The 10,255-nt window shown below is 51.8% G+C and overlaps 1 protein-coding gene across 1 annotated transcript; it reads right to left on the bottom strand.

Annotated features, from left to right (window-relative positions):
* Positions 1–266: 266 nt before the first annotated feature.
* EAH_00055790 (hypothetical protein) lies at positions 267–8,316 on the bottom strand (the record flags this gene model as incomplete). The annotated part of the gene is made up of 15 exons (XM_013393849.1): positions 267–587; positions 912–974; positions 1,446–1,496; positions 1,806–2,009; positions 2,234–2,353; positions 2,540–2,878; positions 3,289–3,357; positions 4,031–4,425; positions 4,611–5,384; positions 5,510–5,768; positions 5,822–6,166; positions 6,376–6,591; positions 6,783–6,888; positions 7,374–7,843; positions 8,125–8,316. 15 exons carry the CDS (start codon positions 8,314–8,316, stop codon positions 267–269), a joined length of 3,924 nt encoding a protein of 1,307 aa, XP_013249303.1.
* Positions 8,317–10,255: the final 1,939 nt, after the last annotated feature.

The following is a 10,255-nucleotide window of genomic DNA, read 5'->3' as shown; positions in this document are numbered from 1 at the left end:
TATATATATATATATATATATATATATATATATAGGTGTAGATACACAGATATAGATTTATAGGCATATATATATATATACATATAAGTTGTTGTTTTAAAAGCATATACATATATATATATACGGGTTATGTTCTAATCGAAGCAACAGCTTCATATATACATATATATATAATATATACACATACATAACAGAGATATATATTAAATATATGACTAAGCACAGGGCGCATGCAAATTGCTGTCTTTCTCCTCTTCCCCCTAACTCTAAACCCCCTTCCAGCCCCAAAGCTCAATCGTGTTCAAGGCGCATGCATACATGCATGCATGCATGCATGTAGAGAAGCTGTTTATATGTGCATCGGGCTGACTAACCCTGGGGCCTAGCCCATGCCAAGCAGGCAAAGGGGCTGCAGGTTCTTGTTGCAGCAGCTGCTGCTCCTGCAGCAACTGCTGCTGCGGCTGCTGCTCCTGCTCCTGCTGCTGCTGCTGCTGCTGCTGCACATCCTCCGTCTCCAGAGCCTTTGCTGGCGAAGGGGCAGTCGAAGTGGAACCCTCAGAATCTGCAAGCTGCTCACTTGAAGGATCCTGCAGCACAGCAGCAGCAGCAGCAGCAACAGCAGCAGGAAGCAATAGAGCAGCAGCAACACAGCAGCAGCAAAGCAGCAGCAGCAGCAAGCAATAAAGCAGCAACAGCAAACAAAAACAATAAACAAAAAAAACATCAGCAGTGAACAACCCAACGAGTAAAAACAGACAAACAAATCAAACGAAACAAAACAAAACAAACAAAACAGCAGCAGCAGCAGCAACATCAGCAGCAGCAGCAGCAGCAGCAACAACAGCAGCAACACCTACACAAAGCCCTGGAGGCGGCCCCGATATTCTTTTAAAAACCCTGACAGCAGACACCTCATTTTGCAAGCCGTCTTTCTTTAACGTGACTCTATACCAGAGAGCATCTGTCTCCATCCCCTGAAGAAGAACAAACAAATTAAACTTAACAGCAAATACAAACAAATGAATTCAAATAAACATACATAATTATATATATAACTAGTAAATATATTATATATATATATATATACTTATATACATATATGGACAATATATATTATTGTTTTTATTATATTATAGCATTTGTATTTGTATAAATAAATATATGCATATACATATATATATATATATATGTATAGGGTTTATGCATATCAACGCGGATGCATGCATACAAATCTCTAGATGCTTATGCATGCATGCATGCATGCATGCATGCAAATATGAATGCATGCATGCATGCATGCATGCAGAAGGGAGTGCATAATAAATTACTTGTCCATCGGGTTTAATTTCTCTGGTTTCGAAGAGCGTAGCTTTTTGTGCTTCATTTTTTTGTACAGTCTTTAAAACTGCACCCTCTACTTTTGTTATACTTCGCCAAGCCCCTACATCTTCGTCTTCAGCCTCTACGTCAGCCCCACTTAGGTTTAAACGCACTGTCTGTACACCCCAAAGACCAACCATTTCAAACCCTAAACCCTAAACCCTAAACCCTAAATATTAAACACCGTATCATTGCACAATTTATAAGGTACAGGGCATCAAACACACACACATACATACACACACGTAATATACAATCCCAAAACCCTAAACCCTAAACCCTAAACCCTAAACCCTAAACCCTAAACCCCAAACCCCAAACCCCAAACCCCAAACCCCAAACCCCAAACCAGAAACCTTAAACCCCAAACCAGAAACCTTAAACCCCAAACCCTAAACCCTAAACCCTAAACCCTCAACGCTAACCTTGGAGATTCCAGCGGTGAGTTTGGTTTTGATTGAGAACTCGGGTTGACCGTCTCTATCATGCAGTTTATACTCTATTTTAGGGTTTAGTTTTTCAACTGCATTTCGGATAAGCCACGGCACCCCCAGCTGCTCTGCTATAGGAGTCATGCTGGTGCTTCGGCTGCGATCGAAGTCCCACTCCCCTAGAAATCTATTTATCACCTTCATACAAACCACAAACCCTAAACCCTAAACCCTAAACCCTAAACCCTAAACCCTAATGGTTTCAAGTATGAAGGCTGAAGTCGAAAGTCTAAACCGCCAAGAACCCGAAATCATTAAAAACACTTATAATGCACAAAAACCCTAAAATCGTAAACCCTAACTCGCCACAAACCCTAATACGCTCTAAACCCTAAACCCTAAACCCTAAACCCTAGACTAACCCTGCGATCGATGGTTTTCGGCAGGGTTTCAGTGGGGGGAGGCACCGCCCCAGCCAACATCAAACCCCGAGGACCCTCTCTCTTTAGCACGTCGTCAATGTACTGCTCCAGAGCAACGTCCTGCATACCCCAAAACCCTAAACCCTAAACCCTAAACCCTAAGACCCTAAGACCCTAAACCGTAGTACCGAAAGCAGGACCTCTGAACTCTAAACCCTAAACCTCATGAAGAAGCAATACACGCAGCTTCTGTCTGATCCGTAGGTGCAACCCTAAACCCTAAACCATAAACCCTAAACCCCTCACCAGCCTCCTGGGGCTGAGCGAATCTGCTGCTCCGTCGGAGCTGTCTGTACACCGCAGCTGCAGCTTTAAAATAGAAGCATCAAGACGTATAACCCCCCCATGCAGCAGCGGCAAATCAGAGGGGGCCCCCTCAATGGGCAGCAGCGGAGGCAGCAGCAGCTGCTGCAGCAGCTCCCAACGCTTCCACCATCGCTGTTGCTGCTGCGGCACCTGCAGCAGCAACAACAGCTGCTGCTGCAGCTGCAGCAAAGGAGAAAGACAACGCGACAGCCACAGCACCAACCAAGGCCCCCCTTCAGTCGAAGAAGGAGCAGCAACCACGCGAGGGGGCGCAGAAGCCTGAGATCCAACACAAACCCTAAACCCTAAACCCTAAACCCTAAACCCTATTAACCAACAAGCATTCTAGAGCAGCAGCAGCAGCAAGAATATCATCACCTTACAACCCAACGGTGGCGTCGCGAGGTAAACAAACCCCAGTAGAAATAATCCGCCACATCAACAGCAGCCACAGCAGCAGCAGCAGCAGCAGCAGCAGCAGCAGCAGCAACAGTAGCAGCAGCAATAGCAATAGCAATACCAATAGCAGCAGCATTAACAGCAGCATAAACACAGCAGCAGAGACAAGCGAGGCAGGAACAACATCCGCGGCAGCAACAGCAGCAGCACTAACAGCAGCAGCAGCAAAAGCAGCAGCACCAACAGCACCAGCAGCAACAGCAGCAGCAGCAACAGCATCAGCAAAGCACCTGCAGGATGTCGAAGTTGAATTCAAAGGCGCTGACTTCTCTCTCCGCAATTTCGTGCACGGCCTGCAGCTGTAAACGCAGCAGCAGCACAGCATCACGTTGCTGCTGCAGCAGTTGTTGCTGCAGCAGTTGCTGCTGCTGCCAGATGGAAGCAGCACCTGCTGCGATGCCTGCCCTGGCGTCGCTGTTGTTACTGCAGCAGCAGCTGCTGCTACTGCAGCAGCGACTGCTGCTATTGCTTCTGCTATCCTGCTACTGCTGCTCCTGCTCTGCTGCTGCTGCTGCTACTGCTGCTGCTGCTACCACTTACGCAATCGTCTTGGTGTTTGTCTCCAAAGGACTGCAGCACGAGCAGCAGCAAGCAGGTGGCCGCGGCGAAGATAGTAAGAAGGGAGGTTGAAGAAAGGAAAGGCAGCAGCGGCTCTCGCTGCAGCAGCAGCTGCTGCTGATCGGGTCTCAGCAGCAGCTGTTGCTGCAGCAGCAGCAGCAGCGAGCGCACGAACCCCACAGCAACCCCCAGGCTGCAGCAAACCCCTACTGATCCTATATAAGGCAGCCAGCTATCTAGGCTTTGAGGTAGCTCTCCCAAGCAGCAGCTGCTGCTGCGGCGGCACTGCAGCAGCAGCAAACAAGCTTCTCGCAGCCGCAGCGGGAGGGAGAGCAGCAGCAGCAGCAAACATGGCAGCAGCACACGATGTGCTGCAGCAAGAGGCAGCAAACACAGCTCGAGACAAAACGGCACAAAGAAATATTCTAAACGGAATGGCGGCAGCTGCGCTTCTGCTGCTGCTGCTGCTGCTGCTGCTGCTGCTGTGGCCTCCTCGCTGTCTCTGGCGGTGCTGCTGCTGTCGCTGCTGCCGATGGTTGCTGCTGCACCTCCAGCTGCAGCAGCAGCTGCAGCAGCTGTTGTAGCACCAGCTGCAGCAGGAGGGATACGGGAAGCAAAGAGCAGCCGCAGCAGCTCAGCAGCAAAGAACAGCAGCAGCTGCAAAGCGAAGAAGGCTGAGAAGGGGCAGGCTGCTCCAAGTGCTGCTGCTGCTGCTGATGCTGCTGCTGCAGGAGCTGCAACAGCAAAGGAACCCCCAAGGGTAGCCAGCAGCAGAAACAGCTGCTGGCTGCATGCGAAGTAAGCCCCAGCTGAACGCACAACAAAAACCCTAAACCCTAAACCCTAAACCCTAAACCCTGCGTTCGATCCCGTACAGCGCACATCCAATGCCCAAAACCCTAAACCCTAAGCCCTAAACCCTCAACCTTAAACCCTCACCCCTGAACAGTAACCCCAAAACCCTAAACCCTAAACCCTAAGCACTAAACCCTACCAGTGGGTGTGTCTGCAGAGGCGGAGACAAGGTCGGCCTCCTTTACTATGGTGGATGAATCAGTTATAAAGACAGCAGCAGCACGAAGGGCCCCCCAAACCCTCAAGGGTTTTGCTGCTAGACGCAGCAGCGCAGGCAGCAACATCAGCATCAGCAGCAGCAGCAACTCCCCTGCATTGCTGCTGTTCTGCAGCCGCTGCACCGCGACCCCGGCGAGGCCCCAAAGAGGGTCAGCAGCAGCAGCTCCTGCATCTGCTGCTGCTGCTGCAGCAGCAGCTGCTGCTGCTGCTGCCCGTGTTGCTCCTGCACCGAACGAAGACAGCCCCACACTCCACTCGCCCGGCGCTGCTGCACGGCATAGGATTTCAGAGTGCAGCAGCAGCAGCAGAAGCAACAGCAGCAGCTGTGCTCCTGCAGCAATGGTGCAGCAACCTCTCCACAAGCTGAATCCCTGTGCTGCCTGTGCCGCAGCAGCTACAGCAGCATGTTGTTGCTGCTGCTGCTGTTGCTGCAGCGAGTTAAGGAGTGACGTTCTCGCTGCAGTGACGGTGCCGATTCCGCGGCCCGCAGCAGCAGCAGCAGCAGCTGCTGCTGCTGCTGCAGCAACGCTTTGCTGCTGCTGCAGCAGCGGTGCAGCACCCGAGAAGAAGGGGAGGAAGAAGCCTCGGAACCTTGGGTGGCAGCTAAATGAAAGACTTTCGCCAGGAGAAGCACCGAACAGCAGCTCTAACCTCAAGCGTCGCTGCAGCAGCAGCAAAGGCTGCAGCGGCTTCTCTGAGAGGGCCCCACACCCATATAAACTCCCTCTGAAAAACCCTAAGCGAGACATCGACTCTAAACCTAATGCATAGCGGCATGCAGGCAGCTGCAGCAGCAAAACACAAGCAGCACATGCATACTCCTGCCGCTGCTGCTGCTGTTGCTCATGCTGCCTATACTGCTGCTGCTGAAAATGATGCTGCCCATGCTGCTGCTGCTAGTGCAAATGCTACTGCCACACGGAATGGTGCTGCTGCTGCTGTGGATGTTGCTGCTGCTGCTGCTAGTGCTACTGCTGCTACTGGGAATGATGCTGTTGCTGCTGCCGATGCTGCTGCTGCTGCTACTGGTTGCTGCGGATGCTGTAGCTGCTGCTGGTGCTGCTGCACCCAGCCATTGCTGTGAGCCGCCAACCCCAAACCCTAAACCCTAAACCCTAAACCCTAGCGTACCTTCTTTTGCAGTGAAACTAAAAAGATCGGAGTAGCTAGAGCAATTAAAAGTGCTGCTGCTGCTTTAGAGACACTGCTGGATAGCAGCATCGCAAGAGGAGCTGTCGATACACCCCACGAGAAGGGCCTTGCTGCTGCTGCTGCTGCGGCTGCTGCTGCTGCTGCCATAGTAGTAGGGGGACCTGTTGTTGCTGCTGCTGCTGCAGTCTCCCCAGCCCCGTTGTTGTACACAAACTGCAGCAGCAGCAGCAGCAGCAGCTCCACCAGCAGCAAAGAAGAGCACCAACGCCACAAACCTCGCAGCAGCAGAAACAGCGAAACAGTAGGGAAGCCGCAGTAGGCAGACTGCATGCAAACAGACACACAAACCCTAAACCCTAAACCCTAAACCCTAGAGTATGCCCTCTACACCCTAGATCCAAACTCCTGAGCCCAAGACCCTAAACCCTAAACACTGCGCATCACGCCCTACACCCTGAAAGCCCTAAACCCTAAACCCTAAACCCTAAACCCTATCGCTAGTCCGTCCCCCAAACTCGTTGGTTATCGCTTACTAGCATCGATTCCAGCGAAGCTGAAGGGTTAGCCAGCTGCAGCTCCTGCTGCTCTTGCTGCTGCTTCGTCTGCTTCTGCTGCTTGTGCTGCTTGTGCTGCTGCTGCTGCAGCTGCTGCAGCTTCAGCTGTATAGACAGCCGCGCCTCCGGCAGGTGCAGCGGGAAAATATCTTTTACGATCCCAGTGGCAAGACAAACATCCAGAACCCCCAAACCCTGCAAACAGCCAAACCCTAAACCCTAAACCCTAAACCCTAAACCCTAAACCCTAAATCCTGATTCCACTTCGTCAGAGACGCAACAAATATCCAGGGTTGGTTACTGGCATGAATATTTAGCCAGCCAATGCTCAACCCAAACCCTAAACCCCAAACCCTAAACCCTAAACCCTAAACCCTAAACCGCACCTGCAACGACTGAAAGGGAGCATCAACCCCAAAGCGCATGGCTAACAATTCGCCAATCAGCAGCTCTGCCTCCTCATGGGGAGTCAGGAAGGTCTTCGGGTCCTCGCTGTGCATACACCCCAAACCCTAAACCCTAAACCCTAAACCCTAAACCCTAAACCCTAAACCCTAATAAGCGCAAAACCCCAAACCCTAAGCCCGTAACCCTAAACCCTAAAAAGCGCTAAACCGTAAACCCTCTACCCTAAACCCAAATAAACGTTAAATAAAGCCTAAACCCTAAACCCTAGTCCGCGCAAATCCCTCAACTCTAAACCCTAAACCCTAAACCCTAAACCCTAAACCCTTGATTAAACGTACCTGCCAAGAAAGAACTCGCTGCATCGGACTCTGAAAGCAGAGTATTTATTACTAACAGATTTCTTCGTGCCTCCTGCCTCCTCTAGCAGCAGCAGCAGCCGCTGAGGGTCCCCCCAAACCACTAAACCCCTAAACCCTAAACCCTCATCTTGCTGCAATCCATCAAACCCTAAACCCCCAAGAGGTACAGCATCCAATACAGGATGCCCCCTTAGTTTACAAAGCAAATACTGCTGCAAAGACACATCAACAGGATCTGCTGCTGCTGCTGCTGATGCTTCGCTGCTGCTGCTGCTGCTGCTGCTCACGTCCGAATGCATCAGCAAAATCAGGTGAGTGCTGCTGCGGCCCTTCGCCGCCAGATGCGCCTCTACTGGTGTCTCTGGTGCTGCTGCTGCTGCTGCTGCTGCTGCTGCTGCTGCTGGGGGTAATGGAGGAGACACGACAGGGAAGAAGAGAGAGGAGACAGACGAAGAAAGACGAGGCAAAAAAGAAGGCAGCAGAGCTCCAAACCCGTGGTGCGGTTCTGCTGCTGCTGCTGCTGCTCCTGGTGCTGCTGCGGGTGCTGCTGCTGGGGCCGATGCTGCTGCTGCTGCTGTTGGAGCTGCTGTTGCTGCTGCTGCGGATGCAGGACAGACGGGGGGTAATTGAGAGAGAGCCGTCGTGCTGTGTAGATAGGAGACGTTGCAGCTATTCATACTCTGAAAACAACAAACCCTAAACCCTAAACCCTAAACCCTAAACCCCGAGAGGCAGAGGGAATGGCAGGCGCAGAGCTGCGCGAGGTGCTGCTGTTGAAGGTAGCTACACCGGAAGCAAATTCAGCAGCAGCAGCAACAACAGAGCCAGCAGCAGAATCCACTGCAGCAGCAGCAACTCCTCCAGCAACTGCAGCAACAGTAGCAACAATGCAACAGCAGCAGCAGCAACTGCAGCAGCAAGGACCGCAGCAGCAGCAGCAGCAGCAGCAGCAGCAGCATACGATGGATCGGGTGACGAAGTGCCCGTCGCCGCTCTGCTGCACGGAGAAGAGCAGCGCCTCCTGTCTCTGAGAATCCACAGGACGAAGCTGCTGTTGCTGCTGCAGCTGCTGCTGCTGCTGCTGCAGCTGCTGCTGCTGCAGCTGCTGCCGCTGCAGCTGCAGGTGCTGCTGCTGCAGCTGTTGCTGTAACATCCTCGCCACTCCGTCGTAAGCCCCCGTTCATACAAAGCTGCCGGCAACCCTAAATCCTAAACCCTAAACCCTAAACCCTAGACTCACTTTTGCTGCTGCGAAATTGCTGCTGCAAGGCTAAACCCTAAACCCTAAACCCTAAACCCTAAACCCCAGAGAAACAACGAACGGAAGAAGATTCGGGCCTGACTCTCCCTCCACTGCCGCTGGTCAGGGCCGCTGCCTGAAACCCTAAACCCTAAACCCTAAACCGTAAACCCTAAACCCTAAGGGTACACCCCAGACGGTCGATATATTAGGGTTTTCCGCTGATTATATGGTTGTTTTGCTGTCTCGCTGCTGAGAGACAGAAGAAGATAGGAGCCGGGTAATACAAGGCAACAGAGGGGCCCCATCTGCTGCCTGCAGCTGCTGCTGCTGCTGCTGCTGCTGCTGTTGCTGCTGTTGTTGCTGCTGCTGCTGGGTTTATCAAAAACAACACCCATGGTTTATTTATAACTTCAGAAGTAAAAAAACCTGCAACACCGTCTCAACCTATCTGCTGATTGCTGCAGCTCGTGCAGCTGCTGCGCCGTGCAGCAGCAGCAGCAGCAGCAGCAGCAGCAGCAGCAGCAGCGGCAGCAGCAGCAGCAGCAGCTCAAGCCCGTAAAATAGGTCACTATATAAAAGAACTGCATATTTGCTACAGGTTTTCATTACGTGGACGGGGGGTGCCAATGCCTGCAAACCCTAAACCCTAAACCCTAAACCCTCAAGCCACAACTATAAACCCTAAACCCTAAACCCTAGCCAAACCACAGCACCTTTAACTCAAAATCTACACGGCTTGTAGGGCCCTCAGCTGATTGTTCTACAGTCTCCTCCTATGTCTTCTCTTAACCCCAAACCCTCAACCCCAGCTCAAACCCTAAACCCTAAAACCCTAAACCCTAAACCCTAGGCCAACGCGGACGGGACGGGGGCAGTTACATCCCACCGCAAGTTCTTCATCGGAAGTGCAATGTGCTGCTGCTGCTGTTGTTGCTGCTGCTGTTGTTGCTGCTGCTGCTGCAGTGGGGTGCAGGAATAAATCTTGCAGCAGCAAAGACGCATGTTGTGCGCTCATACACGAAGTCTAGGGTTTAGGGTTTAGGGTTTGCTGCCACAGCTGTTTGCGGAATCAGTTAGTTACCGTCAAGTGCAGCAGCAAATACCAGCACCAGCTGCAGCACCAGCAGCAACTGTTGCAGCAGCAGCAGCAGCACCAGCAGCAGCAACGGCAACAGCAGCGGCAACAAAGCAGCCTCAGACCATGTCCCCAGTCTAGTAGCAACCCCTATGCCTGCTAAACCCTAAACCCTTAATCACTAAACCCTAAACCGTATAGCCTAAACCCTAGACCCCAAGCCCTGAACCCTAAACCCCAAACCCCCCAAACCCTAAACCCTAAACCTCAAGCCCTAAACCCCAAACCCTAAAACCTAAAGTATAGGCCCTAAACCCTAATCCCCAAACCCTAAACCCTAACGGTATTCTTCATTAGAGACCACTTCAACAAGATAACTTCAGCAGAGCCAAGAGCAGCAGCAGCAAAGAACTACAAACTGCTGCTGCTCCTGCTCCTGCCTACTGCTGCAGCAGCAAACATTGCAAAAACTACCAGCTGCTGCTGCTGCTGCTGCTGCTGCCTACTGCAACAGCAGCGAATAGCGCGGCAATAACTATCGCGTACTGCTGCTGCTACCTACTGCTGCAGCAGCAAAGCACGCAACTACTATGCTGCTGGTGCCTGCTGCAGCAGCAAAGCACGCAACAACTATGCTGCTGATGCCTGCTGCAGCAGCAGCAACACAACGAGCGCAGATTAAACAAAATGAGGGATAATTCCGCTTCAGGATTAAATACACCCGACTCGCTGCCGTTGCAGCCATTGCGGCTGCTGCTGCTGCAGCCGCAATGG

Source organism: Eimeria acervulina, genomic scaffold (genome assembly GCF_000499425.1).
Source record: "Eimeria acervulina Houghton genomic scaffold, Eah_scaff1121, whole genome shotgun sequence".
Lineage (NCBI taxonomy): Eukaryota > Apicomplexa > Conoidasida > Eucoccidiorida > Eimeriidae > Eimeria > Eimeria acervulina.
Note: the sequence above shows the minus strand (reverse complement) of the source record. Positions and strands in the feature narration are given on the sequence as shown.